This window comes from Drosophila sechellia, chromosome X, assembly GCF_004382195.2.
Source record: "Drosophila sechellia strain sech25 chromosome X, ASM438219v1, whole genome shotgun sequence".
NCBI lineage: Eukaryota > Metazoa > Arthropoda > Insecta > Diptera > Drosophilidae > Drosophila > Drosophila sechellia.
This window is the reverse complement of record NC_045954.1, coordinates 4,138,600-4,161,125: the sequence shown is the minus strand read 5'-3', so window position 1 is coordinate 4,161,125 and position 22,526 is coordinate 4,138,600. Positions and strand designations below refer to the sequence as shown.

The 22,526-nt window shown below is 45.1% G+C and overlaps 3 protein-coding genes across 7 annotated transcripts; all 3 read right to left on the bottom strand.

Moving 5' to 3' along the window:
- Positions 1-1,417: 1,417 nt before the first annotated feature.
- Positions 1,418-4,695, bottom strand: LOC116802046. The gene is made up of 2 exons (XM_032725077.1): positions 4,598-4,695; positions 1,418-1,808 (listed from the first exon to the last, which is right to left on the bottom strand). Exons 1-2 carry the CDS (start codon positions 4,693-4,695, stop codon positions 1,451-1,453), a joined length of 456 nt encoding a protein of 151 aa, XP_032580968.1. The 3' UTR covers positions 1,418-1,450.
- A 1,418-nt stretch (positions 4,696-6,113) lies between these two features.
- On the bottom strand, positions 6,114-15,759 carry LOC6612508. Of its 5 annotated transcripts, none has more exons than XM_032725904.1 (11): positions 15,531-15,724; positions 15,296-15,467; positions 12,965-14,033; positions 12,388-12,861; positions 11,821-12,318; positions 11,235-11,716; positions 10,620-11,184; positions 9,967-10,557; positions 8,115-8,905; positions 7,265-7,909; positions 6,114-7,181 (listed from the first exon to the last, which is right to left on the bottom strand). In XM_032725904.1, the coding sequence occupies exons 9-10, from the start codon at positions 8,235-8,237 to the stop codon at positions 7,724-7,726; spliced, it is 309 nt and encodes a 102-aa protein (XP_032581795.1). In that variant the 5' UTR covers positions 8,238-8,905; positions 9,967-10,557; positions 10,620-11,184; positions 11,235-11,716; positions 11,821-12,318; positions 12,388-12,861; positions 12,965-14,033; positions 15,296-15,467; positions 15,531-15,724; the 3' UTR covers positions 6,114-7,181; positions 7,265-7,723. The 5 variants fall into 5 exon arrangements, 2 of the variants coding, with proteins under 2 accessions (XP_032581795.1, XP_032581796.1); XM_032725905.1 differs by having other exon boundaries at positions 6,114-6,276; XR_004362567.1 differs by lacking the exons at positions 6,114-7,181; positions 7,265-7,909 and adding an exon at positions 14,107-15,148 and having other exon boundaries at positions 8,121-8,905; positions 15,531-15,759.
- A 2,313-nt stretch (positions 15,760-18,072) lies between these two features.
- LOC6612510 (pyruvate dehydrogenase phosphatase regulatory subunit, mitochondrial) lies at positions 18,073-22,417 on the bottom strand. Its single transcript, XM_032726235.1, has 6 exons — positions 20,700-22,417; positions 20,073-20,370; positions 19,800-20,013; positions 19,580-19,733; positions 19,397-19,512; positions 18,073-19,327 (listed from the first exon to the last, which is right to left on the bottom strand). The coding sequence occupies exons 1-6, from the start codon at positions 22,249-22,251 to the stop codon at positions 18,845-18,847; spliced, it is 2,817 nt and encodes a 938-aa protein (XP_032582126.1). The 5' UTR covers positions 22,252-22,417; the 3' UTR covers positions 18,073-18,844.
- Positions 22,418-22,526: the final 109 nt, after the last annotated feature.

Genomic DNA, 22,526 nt, shown 5'->3' with positions numbered 1-22,526 from the left:
GCCGCGAGCCATCTGAAAAGAATTCAAGAATTTTAAACTGAAGAATAACAAATATTATCCTAAGAAAGAGATGGCTATGTGGTAGAGAGAGAAAGGGAGAGAGAGACAGAGAACTTGTGCCATGCATTGTGGACTTTAGTGCGTAGGCGTCCGTCGTTTAATTTTTGTTAATTAAAACAAATGTCTGTCTCGTTCCTTCCCACGGAGCAAAAGGGAGGGGTAGTGTGTGGGAAGAGTGTGAGCGAAATCGCTGAACGACTTTCATTTTCATTTCCGTGCCATTAAACAGGCCGTTAAGAAGGACCCACGATCGCAGCACTTTGTAAATTAGGAAAACTACTCAATTGCCTATAGGGTAGGCGACAATTTAAGGACATTACAAACAATACCAAACAAAAATCTACAAAAATGGGATTTGTCATAACCTTAAACACATTATTATGTCTTTGAAAAAGCATTTTTGAATGTAACAACACGCTTCAAAAGTATTTTAGAGAATTTGGTTTTCTAAAAGCTGTGATTTTGAAACCTCTTAAAGGTTTAGCTTAACAATTAACTTGTGGTTAAGCAATTGCCCTTGAATCGTAGCACACAAAGGGCCAAAACACATTACTGATTCGATAAAATCAAATCAACAACAACTAGTTAATAGCCAACTGTCAGACCCGCGCCACCCCCACTCAAAATAAATACCCAAATGTGTTTCTGTTTCTTTTTTTTTTTTTTTTGAGAATTCTTCTCCATTGCGCGACGCTTGCGATAAAAACTTAATAAATAAATTTATGGTTATGGGGCGCACACAGCTATAGTCGCGAATAGAAAGATAGTGCTACAGATGCAGCGAGTGGTTGGGGGTTGGAAGATTTGGCCGCAGATATCCAGGGTTACAAACATATGACGCTCTGGGGTACAATGTCCTCGCTGTCTCGATGCTCATCCTCGTTCCCATTCCTACTTCCACTCCCACTGCCACTTTCATCCTAGTTGAAAGTCCTCGAGACCTCCAGGCTCGTGGCAGGCTTTTGTGATGCCGCAAATAAAACCATAAATAAAACGCAAACGGCTGTCCGCTGCCCTCTAAACGCACCCCCTCCGAATCAAAAGCCCCCGCCCCTGGAACATAAAGCGTTCACTTTTATCAGGCGCAAAATGTATTCATGAGTAATTGTCACGCGGGTCGATTGGAAAGGGAAATACTAGCGCACTGAGAGAAAATATCTTTGGACAGCCCATCAGCCATAAGAAAGGACATTTCTCCGATTTGTTTTCGATTCACTTTATTAAATACTATAAAAAAATAAACGTAACATATACATAGACCTAAACTAAGGCTTAAACTAAGAGCTGCTTATAAACTATATAATTAATATCTTCATTGGAAGTCCTAATTGTTTTAAACCTTTACTTGCAGGACCAACGCTTTTCTGACCGTGTGTCTGCGTACAACCGCTTAGATGGAGAGCCGGACAAACGGATGCTTGGAAGGATGGATGACTGGGGAATTGGAGTCTCCGATTGTTGTTGCTGCGAGCGGACGGAAGCTATCGGCCTGGCGGAAGTGAACGGCCGCCGTTGGCGTTTTGGTCACGTGATCGGAAGGAAGCGCAACTTGCGAATTGAAACATCCGATGCAGACGACAAGGACATCGAGATGTCTCGATGTCAGCAGCAGCGTACTTCGTCCTACGTCCTTCGTCCTTCTTCCTGCGTGTCCTCGAGTGTCCTCGGGCAAAGTGACACCAAATTGTCGGCTAATCTGTCGATGACTTTCACCCCCGAAAGCCAAAACACCAAAAAACTCCCAACCCCTCGAACCGTCAGATGGGAAATTTAATTTGCACCCAACAACGGATGAAGCAACTGCTCTGAATACAAATATATGCCACTTTTTTTTCGAATTATTTGTAAACTGAATTAGGGTAAGCAGTAATCTGCAATTCAAAAGTTTTTCAAGGAGAAATAAAAGGAATTATACCAAGCGTATGGCGATAGTAGTAACAGTTGTAATCGTCGGTATTATCCTTGGTTTAGTGACAAATCCTTGTGTTTATTTGTTAAATACTAATTTAAGTAAACATAAAATAGAATAAAGCGTTTATATTATATTTTAAACTACTATTTTTGCAATACCCAAGAGATCTCTTTCACATAAAAGGGTAAGTTTTGATTTAATTTCGAGACAGTTTGAGAAGCACTAATCTCGCTGGTCAGTGGCTTGCCTCCCTAGTTCTTGCTTCCTTTTCCTGTGAGTGCGTGTGTGTGGAGCGCCATTCATTGTTGTCTTGAAGGCCCAAATGTAGTAGTTGTTGTAGTGGGTTACTTGCAGCATTTTGCTGCTGCTGCTGGTGTTGCTGTAGTTGTTGTTGTTCTTGCGCAAAAAAATGTTTGACTGGCGCCACTTGAATAACTTTGCCGAAGATGTCGCTGGACACAAGAGGAGGAGGGTTCCAAAAACCCAAAGCAGGGGGCAGCTTTGCCGGCGTCGTTGTCTCAAAATAAAGACGATCCAATCCGAAAAAAAACGAACGAACGAGTGCACACTTAAATACCAAAGGACACGAAAAGAACACGACCCAAGGATTGCACGAGACCTTAGGTAATTCGTCTTTTTCTGAAAACCCTTTCGAAATCTTAAAAGTTTAGTTCTAAAATAGTTAAAACTTCGGCAAAGTGATCCTGGGAATTGTAGTGATTAATTTTATATGCACTAAAAACCCTCTCGAAATTCCTTTAGTGCCCGACGTATTAGCCAATGTACCTCAGCTAATTGGCGTTCGAATCAAATGGGTCTTCGTAACTTTTCTTTCTGTGTGAAAACCACCTCCCCCAGCCCCTTGGTAGTTGCAGCACCTGAAAACCCACCATAAAATCCCCCTTTCACATCCCTCGTTTTGATGTAGCTCGCTGGCTGCCAACGCGCTTTTGTCTTAAAGCTCTGGAACTGGCTGGCTGCTGCAGTTGCTTTTGTTGCCGATGTTGTACCGATGTTGTTGCTGGGCATTGAAGACGTTGCTTATAAACGTTTGATCAGAAGCCGGTGCCGCCGCCTCAGTGAAGTTATGCGCTCCGCAGTCCTTTTGGCCGTTCGGTTTTTATTTTATTTGTTTTTCTCCTTGTTTTTTGTATTTTTTTCATACCCGGCTACTTGAGGCGCCACCAAGCTTCTGGCCAAGCGAACAAAAAAAATGCCTTGTTGCCCCAATGTGTCGCCCCGTCTCTTTCGCAGTTCCACATGCCGTCTCTTTCTGCTGCCGACTGTGTGTTGGCCGCAGCGCCTTTCGTTGGCGCTAAGCAACGCAGGCCAATTGGCGTCATCCTTCATGCCAGTGGGGATATATTTACTCGTACCATATATCTGGGCTATTATTGTGTGTATGGCGGCACTTGCCGCCTTCATCCTCATGTTGCTTTAAGGCACTGCAAAAAAAGCAATAAATTCATAAGTGTAGCACATTTCTAAGACAGGGATTGCTATGCAGACTCGTGAAAACTAACTCTGTTGATATTGTTAGCTTTTTAAAACGTATCTATTAACACCAGGATAGTAAATGCGTTTATAAGTTTTTTTACGTCATTTTAGCACTAACATTTTCGTTCTGTGTCGTGTGGCAACATCAGTAAATCAAAAAGCCGCCACAGCCACAATCGGCGAAGGGGCGGGGTGGGCGGTAAGGACCTACAACCTAGGCGGTGGTCTCGGGGATCATTCGCTTTGGGTCTCCTAACCATCCGTACCTTAACAAAAAAAAGATGAAAAAAACAAAAATGTCGGCATATTTCTGGTTTTGGTTATGCCACATTTTTGGCAATTTATTATATAGGGTGAGCGGTTATTATTATTATTGTGACTGTTTCAGTGGTCTGGGGTTTTCATCAAACAATTAATATCTGTTTAATCCTACTTTATATTCTGTATAAAAAATACGTGCTTAATAAAGAACATTTAAATTTAAACAATGTTTGTTAAGCTTTTTATTCTATTATTTTCGTTTTAACTCCAATATTCGGATAAGAGCGGACTGCTTATCTTTGTTATTCGAGAAGGTTTGAGATCTGCAGAGGCGGCCAACGAAGTGGAAAACATTTTGAGAGCCTTAGCTCAAATGTGTGACAAAATCAGGTGCATTCTCGTGGGCGGGCTTTGCAGGGGCGATGATTCACGTGGTTGAGTGGTTCGTGCAGAGCCAGAGCCAGAGCCAAATATTCACCCGACAGCGAGGCAATTAGCTTTGTGCCACACATAGCCAAAGCATCCGTTCAAGTTGCAGCATCATCGTAGTCGAAAAAATAAAAGATCCAGGTCAAGTGCTGCTCCACGAAGACGAGGCAGCACAAGATGTCTCCAACACCACCCAGTCACCCCAGCCATCCCCCTCTAAGACCCACATCTCTTAAAACCCGCCCACAATTCGGACAAGTGCGCCCATTAGGCAGCGACACAGAGTTTTGAGGGAGCAAACAACAGCAGTGAAAATCAAGTGAAAGACACAACAGGACGAAGGACTGAATCAAGGGAGGACATTAAGAGGTGGAGTCACAGCAACATGACAAACATGACATGCCTGAAACTTGGGCAGGCGCCCCTTCCCTAATGCACAGAAAAGAACCCTTATCGCAGGCCGCCCGGTAGGTGGCGATATCCTCGAGGACAATCTGGACATCCCGACATCCTGGAACACTGGACCAAAACGGCATCCCCTTTCGGCAAGCGGCCATCGGCCAGCACATGTTTGCCTCCAATTAGAAGTTTTTCGGGCTAGCTAGTGCCTTGGGCCTATTTGTCTTGTCAGCTACTAAAAATGGAGCAGCAATAAATGAACTGACAAAAAAAAATAGATCCACAATGGCAAAGGTGGGCGGAATAACTCTCATTTTTGACTACAAAATTTAAATTTTTGGTACCACGCGATTATACTGGTCACCTTCTGGAATTCCTGTTCACCCGGTAATTTAAACCAAAAAATCAAACAATTTGCATTACAAAATGCGCGATTTTGTGCCGAATTTGTTAGATTTTTGGATTTTTGGTACCAAGTGATCATAATCAGTAACAGGTGTATACTGAAAACCAACTGATCGTTGGTCACCTTCTGGGATTCCTGTTCACCTGGTAATTTAAACCGAAAAATCAAACAATTTGCATTACAAAATGCGCGATTTTGTGCCGAATTTGTTAGGTTTTTGGATTTTTGGTACCAAGTGATCATAATCAGTAACAGGTGTATACTGAAAACCAACTGATCGTTGGTCACCTTCTGGGATTCCTGTTCGCCTGGTAATTTAAACCGAAAAATCAAACAATTTGCATTACAAAATGCGCGATTTTGTGCCGAATTTGTTAGGTTTTTGGATTTTTGGTACCAAGTGATCATAATCAGTAACAGGTGTATACTGAAAACCAACTGATCGTTGGTCACCTTCTGGGATTCCTGTTCGCCTGGTAATTTAAACCGAAAAATCAAACAATTTGCATTACAAAATGCGCGATTTTGTGCCGAATTTGTTAGGTTTTTGGATTTTTGGTACCAAGTGATCATAATCAGTAACAGGTGTATACTGAAACCCAACTGATCGTTGGTCACCTTCTGGGATTCCTGTTCGCCTGGTAATTTAAACCGAAAAATCAAACAATTTGCATTACAAAATGCGCGATTTTGTGCCGAATTTGTTAGGTTTTTGGATTTTTGGTACCAAGTGATCATAATCAGTAACAGGTGTATACTGAAAACCAACTGATCGTTGGTCACCTTCTGGGATTCCTGTTCGCCTGGTAATTTAAACCGAAAAATCAAACAATTTGCATTACAAAATGCGCGATTTTGTGCCGAATTTGTTAGGTTTTTGGATTTTTGGTACCAAGTGATCATAATCAGTAACAGGTGTATACTGAAAACCAACTGATCGTTGGTCACCTTCTGGGATTCCTGTTCGCCTGCTAATTTTAATTGAAAAATCATCAAATTTGCCTACAAATGCAATGTTTTTGGCAAACTTATGGATTTATAGTACCAGGCGACCATAATCGGTAGCAGGTGGCCACTGAAAATCAAATTCCGGCTAAAATAGAAACTTCACCCAATTTTCCCAATAAAAGTTTATTTCCAATTGAAAATTCATGTATTTTTTATTTTTCTTATACGCGCTATGCTACAATCACTGGGGTCAGTTATTCGCTAGCCACAATCCTTGCCGTCCTCGTCGTCCTCTTCGTCCTCGTCGTCCTTGTCGTGAAGAACCTCGTCGTTGATGATGGAGAATCAGAATGTCCTCTAAATCCTGCATAACGTAGGCGTCCTCGAAGGGGGTGGCGGATTCGGCGGAGTAAATTTCCACAATTTTATATAGGGTCATGACGGAAAATTAAGAAAAGTGAATTACTAAGAAATTCGATATTTACTAACACTTCCTTCATCACAACTTGGCTAAAAATGGTCATAAAGCTGAACAGCAAACTGTTTTGTGAAGCTAATTACCAAAGCTAACTACCCTTATTACTTTTAAATGGATTTTCAAAAATAAATTTTTTAGTGAATTTTCTCATTTTTGAAAAAATTGGCAAAAAATTAAAGTTTCCAAATTTGAATGCCAATCGATTGGGAATTAAAATACGAGCTTAACGAGGTATGACAATCCATATTTGGGCCGATATTTACAATGTTCTGCCTAAAAATCGGATTGTTTTTGACGGAGAATTGGGAAAACGGTACATTTTGTTATTTAGTAAGTTTTTTCATAATTACTTGACCACAATAGGATACAAAACTAAACGAATAAGAACATTTATTAACATTACGATGATTTACTTTCGTGCAGGAGTTGGAATCGAGACCAGGAAAAAGAGGATTTGGGAAATCAGATAATTTCTAGCTTAACAGAACTGTACAGTAGTCTAGTGTTCTCTAAACTAACAAAATATACATACATTATATATTTCTGTTATTACCTTTTGTTATTAATAATAATGTATATATTACTTTGCATTGAATTCCTTTTTAAAAATTAATATCTTACTATGACTTAATTACTGAGTTCTATTAATTAATAGTAAATGTATAATTGTATATATTGCTGCAATAATACTAAGTTGTAAACGGCTATTTGGCTTCTGTACGTTTTAACATTTCTTAAGCACACATATACAAGGCCCGGTGTCATTGTTTATGTGTGGACCAAAATAAATACTGAAAAGTGATTTAACAGCACACCACCATTAGTGTACTCATTAAGAGCTGTTCATTAACATAATGTTATTCTACCTACTTACATTCATATAAGCTGTGCAGTAAAAATACTGTACACTCTTTTAGAAAGAATGCTTCATTTCGCCTATGGATGCATTCATGCAGGTGTCCAAGCGCAGATGCCCCAGGTGGGTGGCCCAATGGTGCAGTTAATCGAACCTTCCGCTGGCCAATTGAGATATTAGTGGCTGGGCCGTAAACTGGAAGATGCAGAGCAGCACCACCCCCTGAACCCCCCTGCAAACAATCCCTTGGTGCCCATCCATTAACCCTTAACTGCCCGGCTGGCAAGCCAAGTTGCAATTTGGCCAACACTCATTCATTATGTCTCACAGTTATTTGGCCCGACCCGTATGCAATTGGATTCAATTTAGTTACGAGTTCGCTGATGGGATCGGCCCCTCCCCCTTTTTGGGGGGCGAAGGACGGCGGTTGGGCAAAACGTCCGAGACACGAACCACGCCAAAATCGATATGACTCGATTAACATGCTTGGATCTTCTTGGTCTCCTCCTGCTTTTTCGTCGTCGGTGGTGCTATTGATGGCTGTGGTTGGAGTGGAGCTGCAACCTGGACTGCTGCGATTTGGAGCCGATCTGCAGCCGCCGCCCCCAGCTGCTGCTCAATGTTGGTGGCGCCAGCCCAAGGGCGCTCGAGAAGTTCCTGAACCTGTAAGATAGAGTATGATTAGATTTTTATAAAAATATACATAATCATAAAACAAACGAAGTATAACTATGTAATTTAATTCAATTATGTAATTCAATAAATATTAAAATATTAAAGAAAATGAGTTACATTTATTACGGGAAAAGGAATATTCACTGTAATGAAATAATAGGCATATTTCTTATGTGGCTAGGATAAAACTCACGTAGCGGCCCTCGGGATTGTATGGTCTGGAGCCAGACTCCTTCCTCGACTCCCAGATCGGGCAGCTACTTCTACTTTGCGTGGTCGCGTTCATCATTTTGGTGTCTTGTTTTGTGGGTTTCATTGCTCTCGGGGCCCCGAACCTCCTCCTGCAGCTCCTGCTCCTCGGTTGTTAAATAGCTGGGCGGAACTTGATGAGATGATGGGCAATTATCTGCGGGAGGTCCCGCACACACAAGCACAGGGGCACAGCGGTGCGGAGGTGGGGGGAGGGGCTCTGGCAACAAACTATGTCTTACAACGTTGTGCCAGCTCAAGCTTTTGGTTGCTCCTTTTTTCCGTACTTTTTTCATTTTGGTTTTTGGTCCCGGCAATTGCGATTTTGTGGCTGCGTTGCACATGCGCGCCAGCTTCAGCGCCATCGCCATCAACGCCTCACGATCGTGATGGGTGCGAGTGGGAGAGTTGGCGGAGTGAGTGAGAGGACGTGACTGGGCGGGCGTTGAGTGCGATGGAGAGGGGAACACACGCGCTGTCTGCTTCTTAGAGAGAGAAAGACACGCGTGCGCACTAACAAGCGACGACAGCTGAGATCAGTGCGAAAGAAACGCAAAAAGGGGGGACTGGGAACTTTGTGGTGGCCCAGGGGGTGGTCCATCGGGGGAGGAGGGTTGTGCCGGCATCTGGGCAGCAGCGGCAGCCAATCATTGCCTCAAGGCCAATTTGGGGCAACGAAAGAGTTGCAGTTGCGTAGAGCCATTTAGCCAGCCAGAGATGATGACATGGTTCCATCTGAAAATTAGCAAGAAAATATTCGATAAAATAAACTGCGATTTCCCTTACAAAATAAGAGGAATGTTCCAGCAGTTTATACGATTAGGAATAATACTTGTGATCATAGCTTGATTTTTCTTCGAATTATGATTTAGCTTATGATACCGAAAGCCAAATGATCATCACTGTTGCTCGGAGCGGCAGGCACTGCGTGGTGGTAGTGGTGCTGGTGGTGCTGGCGTCGCTGCGGTGGCGGCTCTGACGGCTCTGGCGGCCAAACAAACACGATGAGGCGTTGTTGGCGTCAGGGAAACTGAAACTGCAGACGGCCGAAAGTCCCGCTTCTCCCAACCGGCGACGCCCTGGCGACTCTCAAGTGGTAGAATCTACGAAGACTGCAGAATCGGTAGGTGCGGTGCAATCGGGGCTTGCAGGGTAGCCGAAGAATCGGGAGTCGAGGCTGACACGCTGGCATTCGATAATTGCCTTGGAAAGTATGCGCTTCTCTCGGTTGCAGTCGCGTTTAGCCCTCAAGAGCAGTCTTCGGGCCCAGTCTTTCGCCGATTCCCCAGTCTTCTGGCACTCTTGCGGAAAGCGACTCTTGCTTCGATTGGCTGTCCGCTTGGAGAATCACTCAGCCGAGGGGAGAGCGGCGGAGAGAGAGTGGGCAGAGGACGGGGCAAATAATTCCCCCCAATTAATTACTTTGGTCGAAAGCCAGCAATAGCTGTGAGAAATGATTTCATTTTGTGGCAGCAGCTAATTGGCCACAAAGGCCGAGAGAACAGGGGGAGAATAGAGTGATCTTCATTGCTGATCTTTACCGTTTCGTGGAGCAAATATCGATCACTAATGGCCGTGCTTCATTAGATGGATTTAATGAGTAGCTTAAAGGCAGAAGGCAATGATTATCTTGATGACTTCGAATATCTCAGTGCTTTGGCACTGTTCTTATGTGATCGTTTCCAAATTCTTATAAAAGGTTCTATTTAGAGCAGGATTCAGAGGAGTCAGAGCACCGCAATCATTCATATCTTCATAAGGCAGCTAAAAATGATGATTCCTTGCAAATCAATTACCGTGGGTCACAATTATTTCCAAGCAGATCCTCTTCCTGCGATCCGATAATGTCAATCCAATTGGCCCGATTGATGCTCAAAGGAGGCACAAAAGATCGGAGCCCGTATACTTTTAATCTGGGGGATTATCCCTAACCACCGTGGCCGTATCCTGATCCCTATGCTTATCGGGGATCTGCTGTGCAACTTCAACTTAATTACTGCGCGCTCGACAAACGCAAATCGTCGAACAATGCCACTGGGCCACTTGAGGATGTCAACCCCAACTACATCAATTTACCCTACTTTGCCTTGTTTTGAGGAGATGCAGATGAAGAGGCGGAGATTCGGGAGCCACAGAAATGGCAAGCATCCAGTAAATGGAATGACGGATGACAGTCGCAGATTGGTCGAAAGCAGGAAGCCAAGCAGTTGGCCATGTGACGGCTAGTGATGCATGCATCCCACTCTCTTGGCAACGTCATCGGAATTGTAGAGACGACAGCCAGGACATGACCACTGCGCGAAGTGCAGGTGCACACTATTGTGGTCTTCTTAAAAATCCAACAAGGTGTCCGCTTATTGAGGAGTGTTCACCAGCATCACCTCGACCTATTACAAATTCATGGATTTAATAATAAATACTCAAGATTGTGCGATTTTTCGCTGTGTACTTATTCATTTCAGGCAGCCAGGAGTGTGTGATTGCTATCAACAGCTTGATTTTAATTTCGCCTCTCTTTCGCTTTCCGCAAACAAAGAGATGTCCTTGTGTTTGTTTTTGTTGTTTGGCCCGTTGTGTTTTTTCAACTGCTTTTCAGCGATCTGAGTCCTGCATTCCGCAGTCTGCGTCCTGCGATTTGGGTCCTGTACGGCACTTCCTTCTGGCAGCGTTCAGCGGAGCGGATGAGCCGCATAGTTGGCCAGCAAGGTGGAAAAATCAGAGCGCCAGGGGATGAGGCCTAAGCACTGGGGCCTCAGGATGCAGGATGTAGGATGTGCCGCATAGTTGCTGCACAATGAGCTAGCCGAGGCTCAGCCCAACGATAATTACTTTTGTGCAATTATGCGATTAGTTTATAGGCCAATAAGTTTGTAAGGATGGGATGCCTCCCGGCATAATTGATGGGCTTAGCAGCGGTTAACAATACTCGCCAAAGGAAGTGCCAAACGTAGAGAAATTCAGACGACATTTCCTCTCATCTGTCGCTGGCGGCTCATCTTGTCGATCCGGCATTTCTAAAACGATTCCATTATTTAAAAACCAATAATGCAACTGGAGAACTTACCCATATATCAAGTGCTCGAACTACCATAGCCATTAAGATCCGACTCGCCTGACCAGGAGTACAGATTGTACGTACGACCACGAACTGCCCATCGATCTCGTCCTCGTCCCACTTCCGCACTGATTCAATCAGCAAGTTGGAGCGAGACCAATGCACAAATCGCCAGTCGCTCGACCATCAATAAGCCGCTATCAAAATTGGCTTAAGTGGCGCAAGTGGGTGGAGTGGGTGGTGCAGCCACCTGCCTGCACCCCGCCTGGAATCCCGCGGTGGGTGGCGTGGCTGCCACTGGCGAGTGATATATTTTTCACGCTCATAAAATAAATGTCAACCATAAACCGTGACTAAGTCGGGAGACAAACAAATTACTAAATAAACGCGCATCGGAAACTGCATGGTGGCCACCACCCCATCCGACCAACGGGGAATTGATGATCTGAGCTCATATGCGACTGCCAGGGGCGTCCCTCGGTGGGGTAGTCCTGTAAGGAAATTAATGAATTAGATGGAAGACTAGTATATTCAATGGAGGTAGAGGTTACTGCCGTGTCAGTTTAACAATATAACACATGTGAAACGAAATTACCCCTTGACCAGCTGCGCCTCTGTCCACGACAAGTGCTCACGGGCAGCTGACGGAGTGGCAGCCACCACCGATTAGATGGCCAGTGTATCCAGTTGCTAGATACCACCATTCCGGCCAAAACACCCACATGTGAATCGAGATTCAGGCCTCATGCCCGCCGCATCCGCCTCCGCATACAAAATGTAAATATTTAATTTTGAAACAGTGTAACTAAAGGGATTTGAAACGCGCGTGGCTGGGTTTTTTTTCGGGCGAGGAAATCAACGGAACCCGCAGAATTCGACATGGTCCATTTTATTTGGGGTAGGGAAATCGCCCTCGTTGTGACATGTGAAATGTTGCAATTTTCCTTGCCCTTAGGAGCACACTGACTTGGCTGGAGGATTGGGTTACAGCCGAAAAATGGGTGCAGAATGTCAAAGATTTTAAGGACATCTCGGTGTCTCCGTTATATTATATTATATTAATCAGTAAGCCAAAAGAGCACTGCGTGGATCTCTGAAAAAAGTGGATAAACAAAATGCGTGAATTCAACGAATAAAAATGTTTGGGCAAAAATAAATACACCTTTTATTCACTGCCCCGATTCGGAAGGTGTGGAACATTTCTTCCAGTGTTATCCGTGCTTCTTCTCGAACATGTGTCCGTGTCCTTTTTTATGGCCAAATAATATCAAGATAAGCGGCGCATTAGACGAAAGCCAGCCAGGCGACTTCCTTGAGCTGCCTGCGGGTCCCTGGGGTGTCCTTCCGGCAGGACCTCGACCTGGACACCATAGGTGGTGTCCACCGCCGCGTCTAGTCTGGTCTGTGCCACCGCCCACCGCCGGCGCAAAACTTTTCCTCCTTTGCCCTTTTTTAATCGATTGATTGCTGCGTGTTTAGTTTTTTATGCGGGACCTTGTTCAAATCCCCGTATCCTGGGTGTCCGTTTGCTTTTGGATAACATCTAATTGCAAATTGACTCCGGCTGCCGGGAAGCTTAAAGTTGGAAATCTAAGATTTTACTTTGGCTGCTGACCATCGAAGTACCTTCTCCTAGCTGAAAAGAAAGCAAACAAAGACTGTACAGTGGATGATATCATCATAGCCATATGGCCATTATATGGAAGGGGTGTCAAATGAATACGTTTAGTTTATGTTACCTTTTTCCAGGCCTTATTTACTCCTGACTTTGGCTCGAGCCCGTTTATTAAAGTTCTTTGACAGTCTTTAAGTTTTGCATTTTAATGCCTGACTATATTGCTTAAAATAAACATTTATTTAAGGCCTCGGGCTTTGTGAGCTTTATGGAGATGTGATACTCCTCCCAGGCAATCTAACAGCTCCTGGCAGCCCACATCCTCGCGTCCTGGGACATCCCATCGGGATTATCCTGATGGCAATCAAATGTTTTGCTAAATGTTAAAGACCGCAGGCCCAGCGGGTGAGATACAGCGGCTATAACAATAACATCGGTGACTGTGTCGTGTGGTTGTTGGGTGCCAGTTGGTAGATGGTGGATGGTGGGTGGATGGTGGGGGTTAGAGGTCACACCTCTTGGCTGGCTATGCAAATCCCGCTGCTCTGGTTAATTTTGTATGCGATGACAACAATTTAATTTCCAAAAGCCATAAAAATGAAATAAAATTTTCAATTGTAGCTGTTGGGCGTGGATTCGCCCTTGCCCTGCTCGTCGTTTCTTTCCCCGTTTCGTTGGCTGGGTGGTGTGGCTCTGATTTGGATATTGGATTCGGTTCTGGTGGCTGCACTTGGCAGTGCGCAAAGTGACGCCGTCGACGCTGCCAATGACACTGTAATCGCAACCCTCCGCCGTTCGCTCCCTCGCCTGCTCATCCGTTTTCTCCTCCGCCACCCGCCAGTCGCCATCCGACGCCGATCCACCCCTTCCTTCGTCCTCCGCATCCTGTTGACGCCTGCCAGCGCCCGACTGGCTCAGCTTCCTCTGCTCGTCTGTCTTTTTGACTGCCGCCCCTTGTTCTCCACTGGCACGGACGTGTGTACCCGCTTTTTTGACTCTTCATCGACCCCACCCACGGTTCGGTGGTGTAACCCTCTCCTCTCAGGCATAAATCACAGTGACAAACTTGTCGCATGCAAAGGCGCGGAAAGCGAAGCCTGCCTTGTCACGCCGGTGTGGGTGGTGGTGGTGGTGTCGCGGCAAGGAAGGTGCCCACTTGGGTGAACACAGTGTGCTCCAGGTTGTTCGAAGATCTGAAAGAATAATAGAGGTTTTGTAAGCTTTTATTTTGAATACTAAGTTCATTTGATTTTATGGATATTTTACCTATCTAATCACTGTTAAGCATTTAAAGCACAGTGGCGTGGCTTAGACACCATGTCGTAGCCACCCAACCATAGGAAGATACTGCGGCCAGGGCGGACCAATCCGAGTCCGAGATATCCGCACATTTAAATGTAATGGCTTGAGCAAATTAGGATGGATTTGGCCACAGAAAAAGGGGGGATATAGAGAGAGGTATGTATGTATAAGAGCTGGGCAATCAAAGGCTTAGGCACGGTCACTAATAACTTCTTGGAACGTGCCCGGCACTCCAAAGTTGTAATCCCAATGCCACTCCCCCAAAGGAACGGACTTGTCGCCGAATCCCTGAGTCCCCGTCCTCTATTGACAAACAATCAACATCAACCACTTGAGTGACGGCAAACAGAAGGGAAAAATCAAAGCCGTACCGCAAGATATCACAGATTTTCATTATGAAGCATTTAAGCCAGTCCAAAATCAAAGCCACCCACCCATATCCCACCACCCACTGGTCGTCCCGGGGGTTGACTTTTCCACTTCTTTTTCCCGGCTTCAGTTTCCTTTTTGGTTTTGCGCTCTGGCAAATTAAATTAGATGCTTAATATGCAGCGAACGTTTCATTTGTTTTGCGGCTAGAAAATCAACGTGGAAAATTAGGCAAACAAAAGCGCTCTCTCTCTTTATCCCGCAGTCTGTCTTTTGCCGGACTAGAAATCCGGACGGAATCCACATGGCCGAAGGCGGTGGAAAACCATGGAGCCGGGAGCTTAGCCACTAATGAGGCGCATTACTTTTGGCCAGAGATTTGAAATCATTATCCCATCGAAACTAATCCGGCTCATGGTCTCTGGCATTTCGGCATTTGTTAATTTTGTACAAACATCGGGGGGAGGAGGCCCCCACCTCGGAGTTCCGGGCCTCAGCCGCATCCCCCGGATGGGCAAATACTGAACCAATGGCCACGAGGACATGAGCACTGCCTGCTCCCAAATGATTGTGGACCGTCCTTTGTTCGCATTTTGTTGGGGACTTGGATGGAGAACTGGTCTGCTTATCATAGGCACTGCCATGAAGCGAACAAGATATCAGATTTTGAAATGATAACAAAAAGAGCAACGAATAATGTATTAGGCCACATCGAAACATTTACTCTATACATTTAAACTTTGAATATAGCGCACCTTTTCTGCTCCTATACAGATTATATTACCTGTTCAAAAGCACATGAAGATCCATGACAATCCAGGAGAATCTGCACTGATTTCGATTCCGTCTTCAGCTGACTTGTGTGTTTTATCCTGATCTTGGCCACAAACTTTCCTTTGTGTTATTAAGGAATATTAAATAAAGTTGTGAAATTACAGCACTTGCCACCGGGGGAACTGGAAAAGCATGGTTAGCATTATTGACTCTTCGCTGGGCCTTCTTTGATCTCCAGTATTCACCATGCTGTTGGCGCTTGAAACTTAATGAAATGCAATGTCCATTTTGATGTTCTAAAATCCAAATGTTGTTTACAAAATGTGTACAACTGTTAAAATCAGTACGATATTCAAATTTTGAGCTGGCAACTCCCTAAAGCTGTAATACCGATTAAGAAGCCCTTAAAATTCAAATGTTAATTTAGGGTGACCACATAACTCCCCGATATTTAAGAAAGGGTCACTTTTATTTTTTATTTAAGCCACCTTCAATTTTGAAACTAATGATCTCTTTAAGGCTTTATGATAGGTTTTTATTAGAATCAGGTTAATAATCATGCTAACGAATTACGCTTTCTAATATCGGAACTTTCTGATAATCGATATTTTGTATAACAGTTTTTAATGGAGTGGACTAATCGATAGTCCCTACTTTTAAAGTCCCTATCGAACTTCTAGCATTCTTCCTTTTCTTGATGAGCTCTCGTGGAGTACGGACGCATGATGCTAAGAGCTGTGCATGGACAAAAGGTGTAAGTCTGGTAAAAATCAGTTACATATATAATAATTGTCTGCAATAACTATAAGAAAATATGGTAAGTGGGCAAGGAACGCGATTTATATATTTTGTGGTTTTAAAGAAGACTCGATTCCCGAGGATTATATAGATTAAATTTTGTGTGGATTTCTAGAAAATAAAGCCCCGAGAAGTATAAAAAGTTGGGTTATATACAAATATAAGCAAACCAAGCGTTTTCTTTGCTGATTCTAAGTATAACCTACAAAAGCAATCGTTTTCTTCGCGGATTCTTAGAAAATAATGATGATGAATAAGTGATGTTTAAGGTTCAAATACAAGCAAACCATGCGTTTTCTTTGCTGATTTGAAGTATAACCTACAAATGCATCGTTTTCTTCGCGGATTCCCAGAAAATAAATTGTTGGGTTATGTGAGACGTTTAAATTACAAATACAAGCAAACCACGCTTTTTCTTTACTGATTTATAATTTAATAAAAGTTTGTCTTTTATAGTAAATAATTTATAAATATAAGCAAAGCATTCTTATTTATTTGCTGATTTCCAGTAAACTAGAATTCCGAGAATTATATAAATTAAAGTTTGTGTTTTACAATAACATTTTATGTAGTTTTAAGAAAAAACAAAACTTCAACAATGCGCGTGCTTATACGCAACTACTTTTCTGTGCGAATTATCTCATTGTGAAATCCTGTCTTTGAAATATTTCTGCCAATATTTTTAATCAGAATCTTAAAAGAAAGATCTAGAATTCTAGCGAAGCACATGTATACATTTTATTCCACGGATTTGTCATCAGTCACAATTTTGATTGATAATATTTGCCGAAATATTCTGCGTAGCCCCATTTTTCCTTTAACTTTTTGTATGTATGTGTAGCCCACAATAGAGTCTCATGTCTACGGTTTCCATTTTTCAGACCACAAATTGAAATTGACCCTAGACACGCGGTGCAAGAATTGCGAAGACGATGGCAACCGAAATCAAAATCTGATTCTCAATCGGAATCAGAATCAGGAGTCCACGCCGGGCTGGGATGCCATGGAGATGGGACATTTGTATGCAAATTCAGTGATTGCTCTCCGCAGAAACCACAGGCAAAGGCAAGACGGTAGGAGCGACCACACAATAAATGGGCATAAATTACACGACCCGAAGGAGGAGCCACCAGACAGACGGTGAGTACATTTTGCTGCCAAGGGTGGGGTGGGGGGTCTCAAAATTGATCATTTCTGGCTGGGATGTGGTTGCGGATGACGAAGAGCTGGATGGCTGGCGCCATTGGAGTGCGGCGTTGCCACTTGAATTTTTGATTTAACAAATGCTCATTTGTAAAACGGCCCGGCGAGCCCAGCTCCTCGTCCTCATCTACTACATTCACATCCTCATCCTCGCAAAATTTAAATGGGCCACAGCCGAAGAAAGCCGGGCCAACAAATCCAACAAATGGTCCAAGAGCGATAGTGGACAGGGGGGTAGGGTTTCCAGTCTCAGATCAGAGCCAAACTTTTGCCCAACTGCCTGGCAACAATAATAATGTCACGTTTATCGTGTGCAGCTAATTACTAACAAAAAGATAGTTTGTAATCCTACACAACTGGCGGGAATGGAGAATGGAGACCGAGAAACAGAGAAGCGGAGAACTTGGCCAGAAGAGTTAGCCAAGCGTGGCCAAAAGTGACTCCAGGCCAAACAGACAGGGTGCAGTAGGAGGGGGTAGTGGGGAGCTTTGGGGTTGGAACAACAGACACCGACCACCAGTAGCCGTAATTCTGAATCTGCATTTTTGGGGAAGCAAACTTTGCTAGCAAAGCAAAAGCAAACCAAGCCAAGCCCGAAGCCCAAAACATGTGCTGCAATCTTGGGACAAGAGTTTTCTGGGCATTAGCACATGCCTGCCTGACTGTCTTGGCCAAAAACCGAGAACCCAGCGAAAAACCAATACACCCCGAGCAACAAACAGCTGCTCAACTTTTTGGCAGCTTTGGGTGATCAACATCTTATAAGGCATTTGTAAACAGTAAATGTATTTGTATAAATATAGTACAATATAATTATAATATGAGGTGTGATTCACACAGTAGCACACCATTAATTACAAAGTCAATCGTCTGGGTTAGTAAAAAAAAAAGATTAATCAAAACTGTCTTAAAAAACTGCTCAGAAATATTTTCTATTAGTTTTTAGCTCATATATTCATTAACACATTTATTATTTATTATTTTTCTTCATGAGCAAAATGTGTAACCTTTTTGTGTCATTTTTTTAACAATGTGCAAAACCTCAATTATTCCAATATCACGGAAGATTTTATCTTATATATACATCGCATGTGAAGCTTATTGTACATACACGTTTAATTGACACCACTTTTGACAAACAATCAAAATCACCCGAAAGTTAACCAGATCTGGCATTTTGGTACTTAGGCTTCGATGCTTTAACGAATACGATTTTATAATAGTTATCTAACAGAAGTTGTTAAAATTGTCTCAAATAACAAATTGAAATTGAACAAAAAAACCTTTTGCAAATATCCAGTTGACCACATCAAACCCACCTGACTTACTCAACATTCCACCACATTTGGGTTCCTTCCAAGTTAAGCAGTCTAACCTCTTGGTTGTAATCAGCCATTTGCCTATCTCATATTCGGTCGATTCCCTATCGTATAATATGTTGAATAATATCGCTTTGCTTTTGAGACTCTCGAGTTGAACCAGAAATGAACGTAGTGCTTCATTGCTTGGCATGTCCAGATGGCAGATGATATTGGTCGGGAGCCAGCTCCGTCGATCCCTACAGTCCGTGCCCATCCGTTGGTATTCCGGTGCCTTTGACTGTGGTCACACCGCCATACGATAGAAGATCCGCCTGGTCCGGCTTGTCGCGTGTGGCTTGGTAGGCCTCGCGTTCCCGATCCGGGAACTTGGTGGGCAGATTCGGCGAGTGTAGATTGACCTTGGCCTCGAAGCGCACGCCGGCCACCTCCACCTCGTAGTGGCCGGACAGCACGTACTCATTGGTCACCGGCAGCTCCCGTCCCTCGTCGTCGAAGTTTCGCACGAAGCCCAGGCAGACCTGCTTCTCGAACGTGTACCCATAGCCGGTGGTGGTGGTCATACCCACGTAGACACCGTCGCGATAGATGGGCTCGCCGCCCCAGCACCACATGTCCACCTCGTGATCGTGGTCGTTCAGCAAGAGCTGCACATACATTCGCTTAACGCCCTCCTCGCGCTGTTTCAGCAGCGCATTGCGGCCAATAAAGTCGATGGGTTTCTGCAAAGACAATATGTATGGCATATAACTTTTCGGTATTAAGTGACTATTCTTTGGCTGTTAACCCACATTGAACTTGACGCGCCAGCTGCGTCCGCACTCCAGCGGCGTGGTAAAGGTGTCCAGATCCTGTCCCCAAAAGGCATAGAACTTTTCAATGCGCAAGGCGCGGGTGGCGTAGTAACCTAAAATGGGCAAATAGGTAGTTCAAGTAATGAAGCCGAGTAGTTAGTTCTCTTTTCAGCGACTCACCTGCATGCTGTATGTTGAACTTTTGGCCCGCCTGATACAGACGCGAGTACACATGCAAGGCGTATTCGTTGGGAATATAAAGGACATAGCCCAATTCACCCGTGTGGGTAATGTTTAGCACTCGGATGCCGTCGGCCAATCCCACATCCAATTCCTGGTAAAGATTAGGTTAGATTAAAAATAATTAATATTAATAAGCATGACTCTCGGGATCTCTCACCTTATAGGTAAAGAAGGGAAAGCTTTTGGGCGTGAGATCGGTGTCGGTGAGCTCTGACAGCAGGATACGGGAGTAGGGTCCTAGGATGCAGATGGCCGTGTACATGGAGGTCACATCTGCAACGTTCACCTTGGCCCTTAGGTGATTGGGCATGTGTTTGCGAATCCAGCACATGGAGCGCGTTTGCTGAATGGTGGGTGCAATCATCATGTAGCTGAAATAGCGAATGAGCGTCTCACTGGCCATGTTGAGCTGGATGGGCAGGCTACTTACTGCCGCTCGGAGAGGCGTGCCAAGGAGCAGTCGTTCTCATAGCCCCCATTGGGATTCTGCATGCCCGTGTGGATGATGGAGCCGACGGCCACGTCCACGTCGTTGGAGCAGAGGTACTGCAGTAGGTCTACCACCTCGTTTCCCTTCGACCAAAAGTCGTATTTGGTGAAGGAGCTGTAGTCTGCTATGCCAATGCGTTCCCTGCAAGCCCGGTATTCTGAGGCCACATGATCGAACCACGGCGGCTTTCCAAAGGTGCGTGTTTGGGCAATACGAAAGCGCGGCAACCCGAACTCATCTGAAATATAGAATCAAGCCGGAGAAGAAGGAATGAGTCGTCAACTCGGTGAGTGAATGTGAATGGCTTCTACTATCTACTTCATTGCTTTGCATATGATATGTTGCAGTAATTTAGTAATACCTTTCGAACATATGATTTTCAGTCATTCATGAGTTCGTTAGGTATTATCTAGTTATTGTAAACATTCAACTCGCTGGCGGATGAGGAATTACTTGTGATGTACGATTCGAGCGTATTTATCTGTGAATGGCGCATTCATTTGTATCATATGAACACCTCAATAATCGACAATAGATGTGATCAAAAACCTAGAAACATAAACGTACCGTGCTTGTCCTGCGGATCGAAGTAGTTGGGTCGCTCGTAGCCCATCGACTGACCAAAAACTGCGCCCGCCTCCTTAAGTTGCGGGTAGATGGGCGACATGCGCAGGTTCCTACCGGTCTGAAACTCCTCGAAGGGGTAGTTGATTTCGAAGTGCTTGCCCGGCGCCTCCTTGCAGCGATCTCGCAGGAACTTTCGGTTATTGTGCAGCCCCAGAAACCGGCTGATGTCCAGGATGTGCAGGTCGAGGTAAGTAGAGCCCTTGGTTATTAGATCGGTGAGGACGCGTCCAATGCCTCCGGATGCCGACACACCCATTGTCTTGTTGCCAGCGGCTACATAGTAATTTTGGATTTCAGGTGCTTCCCCTAGGATCCACTTGCAGTCGGGAGAGAATACCTGCAGCGAGTTTGTGAGCCTATCCAACGTGGCATCTCTAAAGGAGGGAACCCTCAGCAACAGGGCATCGAGCAGCTCGTGAAAATGATCCCAATCCGGCGGATGTTGGCGAGCTGTCTGCGACAGGGGAATCACTCCATCTTCGTACACCATCTTCGCCTCGCGCTCGAAGCCGCCTGCGAGAATGTGACCTTCACACTCTCGAAAGAAGATGCGTCCATCGAAATCCCTGACGAAGGGCGTGTCCGGACTGAGCCCCTCGATGGGTTTCGTGTGCAGATAGTGGTGCTCCACCGCCTTGAGCGGCACTTTAACCACCGGCTTGGACAAAGTGCCCACCTCGCGTGCCCAGAAGCCCGTGCAGTTCACAAAGTACTCGCACTCCACATCGCCAGCGGTCGTCTCCACACTCCTCACCTTGCCATGCTCGCTGTGGATCTTCTTGATGGCACAGTGTTCGACTATGCGGACTCCCAATCTCTGGGCCTCGGTCATGTAGGCCTGGCAAACGAGTTGCGGATCACAGACCCCGTCTTCAGGTATCCAAAGGCCACCTTCGATGCCGTCCAAGGAGAGCAGTTCACAGTGCTGGGCGCACTGCTCTGGCGAAAGGATTTCACAATGCATTCCCCACGCCAGGGCCTGCGATTTCATGCGATTAAAAGCGGTCATGCGGTCCCAACTTCGGGCCAGATTCAAGCTACCCACTGGCCGCCATCCCGTGGGCAACCCGTTCTCCGCCAGTCGCTTGATCAAATCTATGGAGTACTCGGCCAGCTTGAGTTCCGTGTAGCTAGGTTCGAAGCGACCCGCCAATCCGCAGGCGGTCCAGGGCAGCTCGCCACCGACGCGATCCTGCTCCACGAGCAGCGTTTCGCCACCCCATCCCCTCAGTCCGAGGTGATAGGCCACCGAGGCGCCGGTGATGCCGCCGCCACAGATGACCACCCGGGATTTGACGGGCAGCTGACCGGCCAGTTCCTCGCTGAGATCCGCCGCCTGTTGCGGCTGAAACTTCCGCTTCCGCAGGACCCGTTCATCAGCCGAATCCATCTGGCTACTAGATAGGCGCACTGCATCCGAAAGGTCAGGTGAATACCTCCGTCTGGGAAATACAGAAACTGCATTCCCCGAACGCTGCAGCAGTTTCCACATCTTGCTCACCGGCGCAAACGTTAAGTATGTGTTTATCACAACCTCATGGGACTAACCCGGTTCCTACTGCAGGTCACCGGATTCACTGGAGGGCACTATTTATATACGCTATATTGTGCTTTCGATTGGTAAATTGGCTTTCGGCACAATAACAACACAGCGATAGAGTGACCAGATGCGACTGGGGTTAGAGATGGGTCGAAACATCGATGATTATCGGTAGGCGGTTAGCGGAGACTCGATCCATGGTGTGAAACTTGGGTAACTTGAAGAGT